We start from the raw sequence: 19,141 nt of genomic DNA, 5'->3' as shown, positions 1-19,141 counted from the left end.
TAAAAAGAAGGAAAAAAAACCCCTGAGATATAACATTTCATATATTTCTATTAGGTTTTTAATGCATATGTACTTTCATAAATGCCTAAAATTTTATATTGTAGTAATTATACTCCATAGTATATAAATTTTAACATAATGACTTATAAACAATTATGTCATTAAATATTATTTGTGGATATTAAATCCTTCAGATTATTTATATTCTTTACCATAATTAACTGTTTTCCATTTAAGGTGTTCCTAAGTTTTTTGCATTAGGATGTTTTGGCACTCATACAATTTTGTCTTCATTACTATTTATTTCCTTATATGAGAGAGTCCTAAGAGAATTATTGGGTTAAATGCTTTCATATACATTTAGTGGCAATTAATGTGAAAATAGAAAATGGTACTTAGCAGTAAGACAGATTTAGAAAGAGTATCATATAATTAGTTCTATAAGATACTTGCTTTTTCTTTGATGGAAGGCTTTTAGCTTTTTGACATGAGTTTTTTTTTTTCTGAAAAAAATTCGTTTAAAAATTGCTATGAATTCTAAATAGTATCAATTATCAAGTACTCAAAATGGTGACTATAGGTCTCTTCTTCTCAGCAAATTAGTGGTTTCATTTAGAGTTCTGACTCTTACTAAAAACTCAAATTCCTATAACAAGTTTCTTTGAACTTGAAGAAACTGGGGTGAAGAACTGTGTGTGCTAAACTGGATTAATTCAGAAAAAGACAAATTTCTAAGGTCCCTATCCCCTTATACAGGCAGAGGACTGCACTATGTATTAAATGTCTTTTTCCAAATTTAATGATGTATGACCTTTATACAAATAAGATGTGGCTGTCTGACTACTGCATATATTTGTGAGTGGTTTGTGGATGCAAGCAGTAGACCTGGTGAGCCCTCCTGATGACCCTGGGCCCAGAGCATGCACTGAATGATCTGTCCAAGGAAGAAGACTGGGATCACAGAACCATGGCAGAGCCCACTGGCTCATGGAGACATGGATACAACAGCCTAGGCCCAATTAATGTGGGACTCCAACACACCTAAATGACCACCATGGGACCTTTATAAATGGACTGGAAGGAAAAAGTATGAACATATGTCCCCAATATTATATCTTACATATTATTGAATGGCTATGATGCATTAAATACCTACTGAACACCTATTATGAGTGAAGCTTTGCATTAAGTGTAGGAAACAGTGAAAACAGGTAGACATATGGTTTTTTTCAGGATGGTTTTTCTGGATAACATCCCTCCCTCCAAAAATCAGACATAGACATATTTACCAGGTGTTTTGGTAACATCTCTCAACAGCTCAAAGAGTAAATCCAAGGTTGGTGGTTGGTGCTGACGTGGACAGTTGGACACAGCTGCTGTGAGCTGCTCTAACAGGATAATCCAAACTTCTATTAGACCTGGAGACCAAAAAAGCAGATCTCTGTGCAATCCAGTTAAACATCATGAAGAATCATGGCAAGATTCGATTAAAAATTTATCTAAGCAGTCAAGCACATCAGATGTGAGACACTACCTGGGGGTGTTAGTGTTCACTGCCTACATATACAGGGACAGATTATTATTTACATGTTCTGACAAAGCAAAGGGAGAACTAAACTACTAAACTGCCCTTTAATAAAAAGGTGATATAGCCTTTTTCAAACTAATCAAAAGAAAAAGAAGACCAAATTAATAAAATTAGAGATGAGAAAGGAGAAATCACCACAGACATAACAGAAATCCATTAGGGAATATTTTGAAAACTTATATTCTATATATGCTATGTTTTCCAATTTATTAGAGTATATGTCTAGATAAATATTATCTGTCAAAACTGAATCAAGAGGACATAGAAAACCTAAATAGACCAATAACTTGTAATGAGATACAAGCAATAATTAAAAGCCTTCCAACAAAGAAAAGCATAGGACTGAATGTATTCTCAACTAAATTCTACCAAATCTTTAAAGTAAAACTGATGCCAATGCTCCTCAAATTATTCCATGAAATAGAAAGAGATGGAACACTTCTAAATGCATTCTATAAATCCAGTATCACACTCTTATCAAATAAGGACACATCAAGGAAAGAAAACTACATATCCCTGATGAACTTAGATGCAAAAAAATGTTGTTGAACACAATTTATTTTTATTAAGATTGTATGCCACAACCAAGTTGGTTTTATTCCAAAGACGCAAGGATGGCTTAATAAAAATTAATAATTTATTACACAAATAGTACCAAGGACAAAAATCACTAAATAGTTGCAGAGAAGGCCTTTAACAAAATTTTAGCATTTGTGATAAAAACCACTGAATAAACTAGGGATAAACGGAACCTATCTCAACATTATAGAGGCTATATATGAAAAACTCAAAGCCAACCTCATAGTAAATGGGGAAAAACTAAAGGCATTTCCTTGAAAATCTGGGAGAAGAAAAGGATAAGCATTCTTACTACTCCTATTTAATATAATGCTAGAAATTCTAGCCAGAGCAATTAGGCAAGAGAAGGAAATAAAAAGGCTAAAAATAGAAAAGAAAGAAGTCAAATTATCACTATTTGCAGATAATATGATCCTATATCTAGATCTAAAAAATTTCACCAAGACTGTTAGAGCCAATAAACAAATTTGGCAAAGTAGCAGGTTTCTAAATCAATATATAAAAGTCAATAGTTTTCCTATATAATAATAATGAAGCTTCTGAGAAAGAAATCAGGTAAACAATCCTATTCATAAAAAAAATACCTAGGAATAAATCTAACCAAGGAGGTGAAAGACCTCTAAAATGAAAACTGTAGCCCTGAAGAAATAAATTGAAGACCTCAGAAGATAGAAAGACCTCCCGTGTTCACAGATTGGCCATTTTAATGATATTAATTATGCCTTACTATCAAAAGCAATATACAGATTCACTGCAATCCCCTTCAAAATACCAATGACAGAACTCGTAAAAATAGTTCTAAAATTTATTTGGAAGAATAAACTACCAAGAATAGCAAAAAGCAATTTTAAGCCAAAAAGTAATACTGGAAGCATCATAATCCCTGGCTTCAAATTATACTACAGAGATAAAGTAACAAAAACTGCATGGTACTGGCATAAAAACAGAAACGTAAATCAATGGTACAGAATCAAAGGCACAAACTCACACATCTACAGTCATCTGACAAAAGTGCCAAAAAACATACATTGGAGAAAAGATAGCCTCTTTTAACAAATGGTATTGGGAAAACTGGTTACCCATATGTAGAAGAATGCGACTAGATCCTTATCTCTCACCCTGCACAGATCAACTCAAAATAGATCAAAGGCCTTGGAATTAGAAACTATGCAACTCCTAGAAACTATGTAGGTTCAACACCCCAACTTATAGGCACAGGCAACAACTTTCTCAATAGAACCCCTAAAGCTCAGGAAATGATTATAAGAATTAATAAATTGGATGGCATTAAGTTAAAAAGCTTCTACACAGCAAAGGAAACAGGAATGTGAACAGAGAACCCACAAAATGGTAGAAAATCCTTGCTAGCTATTCTTCTGAGGATTAATACCTATAATTTATAAAGAACTCAAACTTTACTCCAAAAAAATCAACCCAATTAATAAATGGGCAAATTAATTAAACAGATACTTCTCAAAAGAATACAAATGGCCAGCAACAAATACATGAAAAAATGGTCAACATAATTAGCAATTAGGGAAATGCCAATCAAAATTACACTGAGATTTCATTGTACACCAGTCAGAATGGCAGTCATTAAGAATATAAACAATAATAAATGCTGGAAAGGACATGGAGAAAAAGGAATTCTTTTACACTGTTAGTGGGATTGTAAATTAGAACAACCATGGATATCAATATGGAGGCTTCTCAAAAGCCTAGGCATGGAACCACCATATGCTATATACAACTCCTCAGTATTTATCCTAAAGAATTAAAGTTATCACACTTCAGTGATACATGCATATCCATATTTATAGCAGCACAATTCACAATAGCCAAATATTGAACCAGTCTAGGTATACATCAATGTATAAAGGATAAAGAAAAGAAATATATATTACATATATATTTATTTTCTTTCTCTCCCTCTCTCTCTCTCTCTCTCTAATATATATATATACACACACACACACACTTATAAAATGAAGTTTTATTTAGCCATAAAGAAAAATGAAATTGTCATTTACAGGAAAATGAATGGAACTAGAAACCATCATATTAAGCAAAACAAGTCACAAGGTCAAGGGTCAGAAGTTTTCTCTCATGTGCAAGCTAGAGAGGAAAAAGGAAAAGTGGGGGAAGATGTCATGAAATCAAGGGGATTCAGGAGAGGAAAGGGACAGAGGGAAGAGGAAAGTGTTGAGGAGTGAAAGTGTCCAAATTATACCATTACATTGTGCACATGCACGAATGTACAGTATGTATTATGCATGCGCGATGTACAATAAAACGCACCAATAAAAATTGTGAAAAAAGGGTGATATGGTCTGTAAATTCTATATTGAAATGATTGTTGGATTTCTTGGGAGCTAATATTAGCAAAAGAATTAAGTTTTCTTTTTAGTTTAATCATCTTAGTCTTTTTTGAAAAATGACTTTTTTCTTTTTTATGGGGGGGGGGTACTGGGAATTGAACTCAGGGGAACTTGGCCACTGAACCACATCCCCAGCCCTATTTTGTATTTTATTTAGAGACAGGGTCTCAATGAATTACTTAGTGCCTCACTGTTGCTGAGGCTGGCTTTGAACTTGTGATCCTATTGCCTCAGACTCCCAGGTCTCTGGGATTACAGGTGTGCACCACCACACCTGGTGAAAATGATTTTATTGTGGCAAATAAATACAACAAAAAATAGCAAGTTAGCCATTTTTATAGGTACAATTGAGTGGCATTAATTAGATGCACAATGTTGTGCACTACAGCTATTTCATCACCTCACACAGAACCCTGTAACCATCAAGCAGTAGCTCCTCATTGCAGCCCAGGCAACCTCTAATCCACCATTGTTTATGTTCAGGTATGATAATGACATTGTGGTAATTAATGCCTGTTATTGAAGGACATACCATCTCAAAATGTGCTGAGATGGCATATTGGTTATTTCTAGCTCAAATCACTTGAAAAACCATAATTTTAGAAAGGGCCATCTGGCCTATCTTTTCCTACATGCAACAAGACAGAGATTCTTTTAGAGGGATGACCTTCCCATGCCAAGGATGGATAACAGCTTTGATCACCATAGACTGGTAACTGGTACATAATGAACCTGAATGAACAAACTATTGAAATAATCCATATCTTCTACCTTCTCTCCCCAATGCATCTCTTAGGAACATCCCTAGAGTTTACTACCTTAGCCTAGAGATCCATTTATATTGTTATTTTTTCACAAATTTATTGTGTTTTGTCTAAAAACTATAAAAGCATTATGCTTTGGTCATTTCTTTGAACTTTACTTTTGTGAAGATCTCCGTGCTCATGTAAAATTAATAAAATTTTTATGCTTTCTCTGATCAATCAATCTTAAATTAGTTGGATTCCTAGTTCCAGCCAAAGAGCCCATATAAGAACTAAGGGGGAAATACAGAAAATATGTCTGTATCCTATATTATATTTAAAGCACACGTACTGAAATATTTCCAGATGAAATACTAAAATGATTTGGGTTTTGCCTTAAATTAAAACAGAGGGAAAGAAAAGGAAAATAGACATCACCTGAGATTAGTCATAAATTGATAGGAGTTGAAAGAGGGTGATACCATTATGTCTAGTTTTGTATATTATCTCTATATTTTTGTATACTCTGTCCTCTGTCTAGTTTTGGATATGTTTGAATTTTCAAGGTGGGGGAGTAATTATGTTCCAGAGAAATAGTACCTAAGGATCTATTAATGCTGTGAATTGTGCAGTTTTAAAACTGACTTGTAGCTTTTAACTTTGATCTGTGTTTCATACATAACTTTAAGATCCTAGAATTGATAATGTGGAACCAACTTTAGATAAGTTCTTGGCTGAGCTTTATCCTAAGAAGATGGGCCTCCTTGAAAAAAGTGGATTAATTATTTGCACAAATGTGAAGAAGAATGCTCATGGTAATACATCAACATTTATGATTGTTTTAAAGACTGCATTATAGATTAATAACATTAGCTTCTGCTTATAATGGATTGGAGATTTCAAATGCTAAGTAAAAATTATTCTTATCTAATCATTAAAATAAAAACTACATTAAGTAACATCTAGTGAATATTCAGTATTTGTTCTCTATATTTGATATTTATTTTTCATTTAGTGCTTCCTCTCAACCAATCAGAACTAGTGAGGTTTTACTATAAGATAATCCCTATCCAAAACTGTAAATCTTCCTGTCACCTCCATAAATTTGTGACAGTGAAATGAAAGCAGGTGAAAAACCTCTCCCCAAAAGTTCTTTTGTAAGGACTTGAAACAATATATCACACCAAATAGGTTTATTTAAGGTATAATTGCCATTTCTTTTTTTAAGTAATTAGGTTTTATTTTTTATGTGTCTATTTTATTTATTTATTTTTATGTGGTGCTGAGGATTGAACCCAGCACCTCCCATGTGCTAGGTGAGTGCTCTACCGCTGAGCTACAACTCCAGTCCTATACTTTCCATTTCTTAAAGTGGAACAGGAAGGGTCTTCTGAGACAGAAGACAGTTGGTGTGAACATGAGTTAACCTACCTGAAAATTATTCCAAGTTACTAGCTTGAACTCTGATTCACAGGAGAGTACGTGGGACCTAATTTAAAACAGATTCTTTTGAAACTATTCTTTTCCTGAGCCTTCAGCTTCACCAGTCACAAAATAGCTTCCCTCTTCAGTAATGACTTAATTTCCCCAGTCTCTAACCAAATAGTCCTGCAGGAAGTAATTATATAATGATTGTGTTTCCAAAAAGCTATTAAAGACAATTACTAGCCAATTTAAGTACGAAATGCACTAGTGCAACTTCTTTCCAATTTGCTCAATTCAAGAGAATTTGGAGTTTGAAACTAAATTCAGTGGAATCTGCAAAGCTGCATCTTCAAGACCAAGGTTTGGAAGCACTGATTGTAAAGTGCTGTTTTTGAAAAGACCATACGAACTTTAGGCAAACTTATTTTGATATAAAAAATAAAAAAGGAGGACTACTTTTATAACTGTAAGCTACTTAACGTCTGACTTAAACTTCTGGGACTATGCATATAGCAAATAATCTGGTTTAGGCCAATCAACTAACTTACCAGTGTCATCATCAAAATCAGACAGGACTGACTCGATTCCATCCTCACTGCTTGCTGACTGCTCCTGAAGTCTTCGAGGCAAACTAGCAAGCCGCCCACTAAGGAATATTGGCTTCAAGGGCATTTTGTAGATTTTGGCCAGTAACTGAACAATAAAAAGAAAAAAATCCAAATGCTATAATTAGATATTGAAAAAATCTGTACTCTGGGAGTAAAAGAACAATTAAAGTATACAGCAGTGACAAAGGGGACACAGGAAACGTTTTGAAGTTAGTTTGTGATGATTTATAAGGGAGCTTACAAGGGACATTTATCCCATGAAGATGATGAAATAGCTCAGTAGCAATGCTAATAAAAATTAGTGGATGATTTTTCAGTATCTTGATTACAAGAGTTTTATAACCCTACTAAAGGAACCATGAACATGTCGAGAATTTGCCTGTGGGGGATCCCTGAGAAGAGTCTATAGGAAGATGAAATACAAGCCTCTGGCTTCCCCATCCCTGACCCAACCTGTCAGGAAAGAGAGGGGCAAGAGCAGAGGAGAAATGGAGGTGTCTGAGGGCAGCGAGGGAGAGGTGAAGTCTTAGAAGCAGGGCTGAAGAGCAGGTGGCTGGGCTCCTTATTCTCCTCTGCTGCTGGAGCACAGTCCCCCAGGACTCCAACAGTTTCATGAATTAGAATCATGCCTGCTGGGTCCACATAGTTCTAGAAACCAGGGAAATGTGGCTGGAGCCCTGAGTGAGAGGGAAGGACCTGGGGTGGAAGGAGGCTCGGGGTGGGGGGGACAGCATATGGGGCCTGGGGAAGGCAGCTGGGGGAAGAAATCAGAAGCATCTCTCCTCTCCAACTCATGGGACTCAGTGGTATCACAGACAGACAGGCAGGTGGACCCCAGAAGAGGCCTGGTATACAACCTGAGAAAACAGGAAAAAAAAAAAAAACACAGAGAGGGCTGTCTCTGAGCCTGAGGAGAAAATGTTTTGAGGAGGGAACATTGTCCTGCTTGTCAAAGACAAGGAAAATGCACAATGAAGGTGCATTTTAGATAAGCATTGTTTTACTGGATCTCTTCATGAGATCTTAACTGAACATATCCCTCGTGTGTGTGTGTGTGTGTGTGTGTGTGTGTTTTCCATGGTCCACTTTTTAGTACTACCGGGAAGACCTCCCATGGTCCTGTGACCCCTTCTCTACAGGCTGATGCAAGCAGAGATTATGGTAGATTATGATGTCTGAGCGGAGGTGAGAAGTTTCGGGCATCTGAGGATCTCATCGAGTGTCCCAGTATATCTTTTGTTTTTCTTCATGGAAAGGGTAGGAACAAAAATATATATTCCAAGGCTAAGCTCCCATCTTCTCACACAGAAGACAGTGTCTCTCCTGGGTTTCAGCAAAAGATATCGGCTCGTATTTTGGGAACACCCCGTGAGGCAGGTTTAAGGGACAATTTCTCCCCGTACCTGAGAGCAGCGGCGGAGGTACTCCAGGGCAGGGAGGCAAAGGTCTGTGGATGTGGCTCCTGTTCCTGGGACGCAGTCTCCGATCTCTTTACAGTCCACCTCCCCTAGGGCAGACAGACAAATCACCCTTGCCTTCCTATCTGCTCTCTCACATCATGCAAGTTCATCAGATAGTCACCAAAGCAGAGAGTGGGGGAAAAGAAAAATGACCCCAAGGCACAACCCTGAGAAAAGCCCTCTTGGCCATTTTTAACCCTATAGTGAACATTTCTTCTCTTTTCTACCCCAGTACTTTCAGTAGCCAGACTGTGTTCTTTTGTTCATGGACACACTGTGATTCACTTCTCCAGGCCCTGCTGCCAGACGGTGTCACTTCTGAAGCTCTGTTGGGAGAAGATGACCCCAGGGACAAGCCCTGTGCTGGACTGGAACGAAGCACTTAGTCTCTAATGGACAAGGAACTTGTGTGCTGCCAGTACGCAGCACTAAATGATGATAAACGAGGGCTCTGGGAAGAGTCTGAAGAAACATGGAGGGTTTGGGGACAGAGTCTACTTAAGTGAATTTAAATGAATTCTATTTTTTTTGTATATATGTACAGATGAAACACTATAGAAGGGCATCTAGATTTTCAATAATTATAATTGAGAATTATAATTTTTCTCATATAATGAATATATTTCAATACTTTTAATAAAATCATTCCTCAACACTGTAATTGTTTCTAATTGTCTACTATTGTAGCAACTAGCACCCTCCCCTGTGAGTAGACAGACATAATTACTAGGCATTAGTTAAAACTCAGAAGCCATGAGGCATGTTTCTTCTCTTAAGAAAAAGGAAAAAAAAATGTCTATGATCAGGAGTTGGCCTACTCTGGGTAAAGGGCCAGACAGTAAGTACCTAAGGCTTTGCAGGTCATATGTTTGTATGGCAACTTCTCAACTTCTTTGTAGCACAAAGGCAGCCATGGACAAATGACCATGGCTGTGTTCCAATAAAATTTTATTTATAAAAACTCTCACTGAGTCAGATTTGGCTTGCAAGTACTTTGCCAACCCCTAGTTGACATGACTGTATTTCATGATATCAAAACAGAAACCAGGTCAAATTCATATTGAAATAAATGGGTGGAAATACATAAATAATTTCCTATCCTATTGATTACAGCAGCTATGTCAACCTTTTTCCATGTCACACACTCAAATATTTGTGAATGGCACTCCATGGAGCTGCACAGTACTCGGGCAGTGTGACTGTGTTGAGAACTCTGCATCTCCCACTAACCCCAAGCTCCAGACAAATCACTCCACCTTATAATTCACACACAAAAATCGAACCTGTTTTAAATATCTTCCACATACACTCAGATAATTTGGCATCTCTATTTTTAGTTCCTAACTCCTAAGACCAAAATCTCAAATTTTTAATATGTGGCTAGGCATTTCTTATTATTTCATAGAAAATGTGTCTCATTGGCCAAAAAAGAATAAATACTTTTCCTATCTGCCATGATCATTATTTGCCCCCGACCCACACAATTTATATGTTTACACCTAATAACCAAGGTGATGGTATTAGAAGGTGGATGGAATTAGTGCCCTTAAAAAAGAGGCTCCAGAGAGTCACCTTATTCTCCTGCCATATGAGGATGCAGCAAGCAGACAGTGCTGTGAAGCACACGATCCCTCACCAAACACTGAATCTCTTGGTGCCTTGATCTTAGACTTTCCAATTTCCAGACTTGTGAGAAATACCTTTCTATTGTTTATAAATTACCTGGCCTAAGGTATTTTGTTATAGCAATCTGAACACATTGAGACACTCTCCGCTATATCTAAGCTGCTCTCCTTTTGGATATCCTAATTCTGGGTAACACTGGTCCTTCCAAGACACTTGTTGGACAGGGAGTGGTCCTCAGTTGTCCCTGTCTCAGGCTTCACATTTAAGCAGACACAGGCTCTTTAGATATCACCTCTAGAATACTGCTGGAGCCTATTCTCTCATTGCTATCCTCCCCAAACTGTGCCAGAACTGGTGCTTCTGCCTACAGCTTCTTGCCCTATCTAAGGGACATGTGTCTGCCAGTGTAATTTCATATATCGCATGGATCTTCATGACTGTCGAGCAGAAAAACCTTCCCTACTCATTCTACATTTCCCGACAGGGTATGTAGCAACACAGCCTGGCCCCTTCCTTTTTGACCTGTCAGGGTACCCTCAATGAACCCTATTTCTAGAAAGGCAAACCTGCACACTTTATAAAATTCAGATGCTACTTGTTTTTTGAAACCTGTATGGCCCTACTGACAAACACCCTGTCTCAGGTACTACTACTCATTTTAGTATCAGTGCCGCCCTCCCCCTGCCATCTTTATTAAACCATTTGTCTTTATGGACTATAATTACTGATTTATGCATCTGCTTCCAAAGGGGCTGTGAGATCTTGCAGCAAGAAATCTGTTTTATTCATATTTCTCTCCCTATAATATGGACGATAATTGGAATTATCGATGGTTTCACTACCAGAGGTTTCAGTGACCTGTGATCAACCATATCATGAAATTATTAGGTGGAAAATTCCAGAAACAAACAATTCACAGGTTTTAAATGGTGTGCTATTGAGAGTAGTGTGATGAAATCTTACACCACCCTCTCCATCCCACCTGGGATGCGAATCATCCCTTTGTCCAGCATATCCACATGGTATATGTTACCTGTCTATTGTCCTCTAGTAGTTGCCTGAGTTATCAGACCGTCATAGTATCAGTATACTGTTAGAATTGTTCTTATTTTATAATTAGTTATTGTTAGTGTCTTACTCTGCCTAATTTATAAATCATAGCATATTAAATCATAGCATATATAAGGTTTGGCCTATCTATGGTTCCAGGCATCCTCTGGGGTTCTGTGGACAAGGTGAGACTATGGTATATCAGAGAGTGAGGGTGATGCACTTGTAACAAGAATGGTCTATAGATCAGACTTAGGGCCTCTGAGTTCTATCCTGAAACTTGCATTTTATTCCTATTCCAAAAATAAGGGTGACATGAGACACACAGTTTCTTTGTGTCTGATTTTCTTTTGCATAAGAACCATCAATTACATAGCAAGAATATAAAATAATATTGACTTTATACTATTACTATTTCCAAGGGTTTCAGCCTGCAAGTCTAAATGTACTCCATGGCAAAACTTTCAAAAGTTCAAGTTTCTTTTAATGTTTGGGTTAACTAACTGTCCCTTCCTTCCATTTCACCCCAGGGAAATCTGTGCTATATAAAAACCAGCTCGAGGGCTGGGACTGTAGCTCAGTGGCAAAGCGCTTGCCTAGCATGCGTGAGGCTCTGGGTTCAATCCTCAGCACCACATAAAAATTAACAAATAAAATAAAGGCATTCTGTCCATCTACAACTACAAAAAAAATTAGAAAAAACTCAGCTCCAGCAGGTCTTGTTGTATAACAAGACTTTACACTATTAAATGTTCCTAAATTAAGCATAAAATCAAATGACCTAGTTCTTGAAATACTTTAGGCCTCAGAGAAGAGGGATGTCTACATGTCCAAAATACATTTTATGATTAATAAGGCCTGGTGGGAGGCATTCTGAATTCTTAGGAGCTGGGAAATCAAACTCAGACTGCTAATTGTTTGACACCGAGGAGGGTAGTTTCCTACAAAAGGCAGTTTTTGAAGATAATATTGAAAATATTTTAAGATTGGAAAATAAGTTGGCAAAACAACATATAGATTGAAAATATATTATTTTACAAGATATTCCATGAATGCAATTAAAAAAAATATCAAACCCAAGTTGCTTTCCCAATATGTTTTCTGTCCCCGAGTACATGACACACCCCATTTGTTTATATCCCATGATGTTTGTTTTTTCCTACTGGTCAGTGGGCCCTGTCTCCAGGGCCTTTGGCACAAAGTCATCCTAGAAAGTGTCTTCAGAGGTTATGAGGCATGAAAGGAGGATTCCACTTACCCAGTCCTTTGACGAACTTCATAAGGCACATGATGTAACTAGTGGCTGCGTTAGCAAAGACCTGGATGTTGTCAGTATTGAGAAAAGCTTCAAACACATCAAACACTGGGGCTTGGCTTTTTCCTGAGGGAGGAAGATCAGAGGTTTAAGATAGATAAGTTTCCACTGCTCAGGTTGCTCAGACTCCCTGCACCATCCAAGGAGCCTCTGGAAAGATCTCCTGGGGAACTGCCTGCGCCTTTGGACTGGATGGCTGTGCTGTCCTGCTCAGTTTCACCTTCAGGGAACTGCAGGAAGGCTGCAAATTACCCTGGATGGAGAAGTGAGGGCAATGCTGGAGGAATACAGGGCTCAAGTGATGTGTAGATCTGTAGAGCAGTGAGACATGCGGCCTCTGGAAGGCTCCTGCATGATTTATGTGCACTTACTCATACCTGTGCAGAAGAGTTCATATAGAAGGCCCAAGACTGCTAACCTCAAAAAGCCTGCTTGCCCTCAGTATCTAGGAACTCAGTTCCCAGAATATTCCCAAGCAACAGTTAACTCATAAGGTGGTTCACGATGCCTACACTGTGTGAGCTATGTGGTTTACGCTGTTTTCCTTTATCTGGAATTGTGGTATATGCTAGGCAGAGGATGCCTGCCTGACCAGTTCAAGCTAGGTCCCTAACTGATGTCATTGGGCAGAAACATCACAAACAGGTTGCTGTATTTTCACTGCTAGGGGCAGAGTGAGCTGTGTGATTCCCCGATGGGGTCAATAAGAGCATAAGGAAGCCCGTTCATACATTCCTCCAGATCCTACCTGTGTCTTTGTCCCCTGTAACCCAGCTGTGTTCTTATTACACTACCATAACACATCAGAATTACACAACAAAACTTAGTGAAACTATATGTTAACTCCTATGAGTTGTTCTGGTTTCTGAATGTAGGGGTGTCCCTGGGGACCTGACACAACATCCCTGGGCATGCCCATTCATTTCAACCAGACCAGTTTCCCTAATTCTGACTTCCCTTTGTTAAAATGTGTGTATGTGTGTGCGCACACGCATATGCAGGTTTTATGGTGCTGGAAATCAAACCCGGGGGCTTGTGCATGGGAGGCACGCACTCTATCACTGAGCTATTTCCCCAGCCCACTTTTCTGTTTCTTATTAGCAAGTGAATACAAGATGAATATGTCTTTTCTTAAACGCTGGGGTCCAGATGTGGTTCAGATTTCAGAGTTTTTCACTTTTTGAAGATTTGCATAAACTTTACTGCGTTGAGCATCCTTAATTTGAAAATCTGGAATGTTGTGAAATGCCAACAATGTTTCAGATTTGGGAGCATTTCAGGTTTCCAATTTTCAGATGCTCAACCTTTAATATTTTTATTTTGGCCTTAGGAAAGAAATCTACACAGCAACATTCAGTGAACCAACAGAGGCCGTTCAACCTTCTGTCCACTTGTCAGCAAGAGCAGGGCCTGATGAGGGACAGGGCTCTTGGCCTGCTGGTAGGACTCAGACCCGAAGTTCACACTAAACACCATGCCCTACTGATAAAACATGGTGGAATGTCCGTCTTCCCTCTTGTTCAATTTCTCTTGATATCATGAACTGTGACATAAAGATCATTATCCAAAGTACATGTATGAAGACATGAAATGTTGTCAACATACTTTATATTATAACCAGAGATATGAAAATTTGTGCTATACGTGTGTAATAAGAATTGTAATGCATTCCGCTGTCATTTATTTTTTTAAAAAATCAATTAAAAAAAAAGAAATCTCAGCTGCAAGAATCACTGGCACATTCTTACCCATGGAGTAGTCACCAACCAGATACTCTTTCACCTCGGACTTGTCCCCACTGTGTACTGTTTCCAGAGCACTGAACAAGGGTCTCCATCCCGACTGGATCTGCGTGGAGCACACTTCAACCAGCTCACCGATGGATGTGACCACCTGGCACAGGCAAAGGAGGTGGCACTTAACAGAGGCACAAGAATTTCTGGGAAGGGTAATATCCTCCTCTGCCCCCTATTTCCAAGTTAGTTTTAATGAAAGAGAAAAACCAGAAGTCAGACAGGCTCACTCAAGAATCTCCTATGTGGCCAGAGTCTATAAATTTGCCTTTCACTAGTAATTAATGTTGCTGAGCAAATTTTCGCAAGATTATGAGGTCATCTGTCAATAGTTTGCTATCTTTTAAACTGGGTGTGTGTCTCCTTGTCTTTTTATTATTGCATTGTTAGTGCTCTGTATATAATGTGAAGATTCAGGTCCTCCCTGAGATATATAGTTTGCAAATATTTGTCACAACTTGAACTTGTCTTTTTACCTTTTAATGGTCCCTTTTAAAGAACAAAATTCTCAATAATAATAATAAACTCTAATTTATCGGTTTTTCTTTTTAATGGGTCATGCTTTCAGTATTTCTAAGAAATCTTTCCCTAATCCAGGTTCTCAGTAATTGCCTTCTATGCTTTTTTCTAGAAATACTTAGTTTTTGCTCTTATATGTAAATAATGACCTATTTTTGAACATTTTTTTTATTGGTGTATGTGGTAAGAGAAGAGTGTAAGTTCATTTTTCTGAAGTATGTTCTAGTACGATTTTCTGGAAATAATTTTCTCTTTGACCAAATGGGCTATTTAGAATTTTGGCTTTTTGATTTCCAAACATTTGGACATTTTCTAATTTTTTAAATTTTGAATTTAATTCCATATGGCTGGAAAACATACTTGACATGACTTCAATTCTATTAAATGTATTGAGACTTGTTTTATGGTCTAACAGATTCATGGATAATGTTCCATGTATTCTTTTGTTGGGCAGAGTATTCCAGGTGTCAGTTTGGCCACGCTGGTTAATAGTGTTCATTTCCTATGTCCTGAGTTTCCATCTATCAACTATTAAGAAAGGAGTGTTAAAATGCTCCACTATAATTATTTTTCATTATTATGATGGTAAAATACGCATGATGTAAACTTACCATTTAACCATTGTATAAAGTTCATAAAGTTCAATGGCATTAAGTACCATCATGCAACTATCACCCCCTCCATGTGTCCTTAGAATATGTTCATCTTCCCAAACTGGAACTCTGCACCCATTAAATAATAACTCTCCATTCCACTCCCTTCCCTGTAATTCTTACATTGTCCATATCTTCTTCGAATTCTGTTTTTGCTTTATGTACTTTAAGGCTTTATTGTTAGGTACATACACATTTTTATTGATATGTCTTCCTTCATAATTATGAAATGTTTGTTTCTAGTAATATTTCTTCTATTAATGTCTTTTTTAAATTTTTATTTATTTAATTTTTTTATTTTTCAGTTTTTGGCGGACACAACATCTTTATTTTATTTGTATGTGGTGCTAAGGATTGAACCCAGCGCCCCGCGCTGCCAGACATTAACACAATCATCTTGACTCTCATGGTTTCAATCTGCATCACTTACTGTTTTCAGTCCTTTCCTATCAACCTATTGGTGCCTTTTAATCCAAAAGAAGACTGTATATTTTAGTATCTTCTGTTTTCTTGTAATTTCTGCCTTTTGATTGAAATTTAGTCAATATACATTTTTAACATCTTTAATGAGTTATAAATAACATCCCATAAATTCTACCTATTTAAAGCATAGATTCAAAGTTTTCAAAGGATATTTATGGACTTGAACAACCTTCCCTACAGTCAAATGATAGCACATTTTATTGAATGAATATACCACATTTTATTTATCCATTATCAACTGATGAAATTTGGGTTGTTTTCAATTTTCTTGCTATTATAAGTAATGTTGCTATGAACACTTGTGTACAAGAGTTTCTTTTGTTTTCATTTTAAAATTCTTTTTTAGTGGTTATACATGATATGGAGTTACACTGGTGGTGTATTCATATATGAACACAGGAAAGTTATGTCTGATTCATTCTACTGTCTTTCCCATTCTTATCCCCCCATTCTCCCCTGTCCAATCCAATGAACTTCCACTCATTCCTCCCCCCACCTATTGTGAGTAAGCAGCTGCACATCAGAGAGAATGAGAACATTTGGCCTTTAGTTTTTGGGGATTGTCTTATTTTACTTAGTATGATATTCTCCAGTTCCATCCATTTACTGGCAAATGCCATAATTTCATTCTTCTTTGCGGCTGAGTAATATTCCATTGTATATTAACTACATTTTTTTAATGCATTCATCTGTTGAAGGGTACCTAGGTTGGTTACACAGCTTAGCTATTGTGAATGGAGCTGCTATAAACATTGATGTGGCTGCATTGCTATAATATGCTGATTTAAAGTCCTTTAGGTATAGACTGAGGAGTGGGATAGCTGGGTCAAATGGTGGTTCCATTCCAAATTTTCTGAGGAATTTCCATACTACTTTCCAGAGTTGTTGTACCAATTTGCAGTCCCACCAGAAATATATGAGTGTGCCTTTTCCCCACATCCTCACCAACACTTACTGTTGTTTGTATTCTTAATAGCTGCCATTCTGACTGGAGTGAGATGAAATCTTAGAGTAGTTTTGATTTGCATTTCTCTAATTGCTAGCGGTGTTGAACATTTTTTTCATGTATTGTTGACTGGTAGTATTTCTTCTTCTGTGAAGTTTCTGTTCAGTTCCTTGGCTCACGTATTGATTGGGTTATTTATTTATTTGGTGTTTAGCTTTTTGAGTTCTTTATATACCCCAGAGATTAGTGCTCTATCTGATGTGCAAGTGTAAAAATTTTGCTCTCATTCTGTAGGCTCTCTATTCACCTCACTGTTTCTCTTGCTGAGAAGAAGCTTTTTAGTTTGAATCCATCCCATTTATTGATTTTTAATTTTAATTCTTGCACAATAGGAGTCTTTTTATGGAAGTTGGGGCCTAATCCAACATGATGAATATTTGGGCCTACTTTTTCTTCTATTAGACGCAGGGTCTCTGCTTTTTTTTTTTCCCCCAGAATCTCTCTGTATTGAAGTGATCTTTCTCTTTATACGGTTATTTACTTCACAGATCAATTTAATTATGAACATTCTGAACTCCTTCTCTGACATTTCTTCCACTGTGGTGTTGATGGATTCTGTTACTGGAATATCTTGATTTGAGGTGATTTATTCTATTGCTTTTTCATGTTTTTGTATCTACCCATCTAATGGTTTGGATCTGAGGCAGTAGAGTTTCTACCCTATGGACTTAGAGTGTCCCTGAAGGTTTCCACGACCTCACCGCTGAGAAGCTACCTATCTGCTTTCTTGGTTCCGTGCCACACAGCAGCCAGGAAAGCAACCTCCTCTATTCCACCATCTTGAAAACTGTGTGCATAAGATTTCTATGAATATTTGTTTTCATTTCTTTTGGGGACTACTATTGGAGGAATTAGACTGTTTCTCAAATAAGGTACATGGTTTACACTTCTACCAGCAGTATATAAGGGTTCCAATTTCTCTACATGTTCACCAAATTTGCCAGCATCTTTCTTTTTTTTTTAAAGATTTTCCCACCTCGTTAAAGAGGAATCTTTTTTTTAAAATATTTATTCATTTATTTTTAGTTTTCAGCGGATACAACATCTTTGTTTGTATGTGGTGCTGAGGATCGAACCCAGGCCGCACGCATGCCAGGCCAGCGCGCTACCGCTTGAGCCACATCCCCAGCCCCAGCATCTTTCTTTTTGATTGAAGTCATCCTAGCAGTTGTGAAGTTTGTCTCATGGTGGGCTTGATTTGCATTTCTCTAATGACTAATGATATTGAGCATCTTTTTTTCCACTGTGCACTTCATGCTATTTTTGCATGGTTCTCTCTACACCCGAGATTTTGCTATTTGTTTTTCAAATGCATCCTTTTGTTCCTATGTTCTCCATTTACTGCTTTATTTCATGCTAAACACACTTTTGAATATCACTTAAATCATTTTTTGGTGCTGAGGGTTGAACCCAGAGCTTTGGGTGCACTAAGTACACATTCTACCACTGAACTACACCTACATCTCTGCTTAGTTTTTATCTATTTTGTGGTGTACATGTGTGTGTGTGTGCATGTGTGTGTGTGTATGTTACTCTCTTGATTGTTTTAATATGTATCACATTATTACAACAAGTTAGCAGACTTAATTTCTGCAAAACAGCAATTTTGCTTCTACATATCTTCACTGACTGTCCTTTTTTGCTAACTTTATTTACATTTTTATATTTAATCAGTTCAACAATAATTATATTATTGTTGCCAGAGTTATTGCTTTATACATTACATATTTTAAAATAAAAGATGAGAAACATCCAATTTTTAACTATCTACCCACATACGTATCCTTTCTTCTTCTAGAATAGAGTTACTACCTTGTGCTATTTCTTTTCTCTATGAGGTTTAGTTTCTGGTAGGATAGGTCTACTGGCAGGAAATTCTCTCAATTTTTATTTATCAAAGACTGTTTTTTATTTA

The 19,141-nt window shown here is 37.2% G+C and overlaps 1 protein-coding gene across 4 annotated transcripts in view; it reads right to left on the bottom strand.

Annotated features, from left to right (window-relative positions):
• Arfgef3 (ARFGEF family member 3) overlaps positions 1–19,141 on the bottom strand; it is a 167,730-nt gene that overhangs the window by 21,424 nt on the left and 127,165 nt on the right. For all 4 annotated transcript variants that reach the window (XM_048798842.1, XM_015501659.2, XM_048798849.1 and 1 more), the window contains 5 exons: positions 14,521–14,665; positions 12,716–12,838; positions 8,725–8,828; positions 7,262–7,406; positions 1,290–1,418 (listed from right to left, as the gene is read on the bottom strand). In XM_048798842.1, coding sequence (XP_048654799.1) covers positions 1,290–1,418; positions 7,262–7,406; positions 8,725–8,828; positions 12,716–12,838; positions 14,521–14,665 — 646 coding nt within the window. The remainder of the gene's footprint in view (positions 1–1,289; positions 1,419–7,261; positions 7,407–8,724; positions 8,829–12,715; positions 12,839–14,520; positions 14,666–19,141) is intronic.

Source organism: Marmota marmota, unplaced genomic scaffold (assembly GCF_001458135.2).
Source record: "Marmota marmota marmota unplaced genomic scaffold, marMar, whole genome shotgun sequence".
In the NCBI taxonomy this organism is placed as follows: domain Eukaryota; kingdom Metazoa; phylum Chordata; class Mammalia; order Rodentia; family Sciuridae; genus Marmota; species Marmota marmota.
Note: the sequence above shows the minus strand (reverse complement) of the source record. Positions and strands in the feature narration are given on the sequence as shown.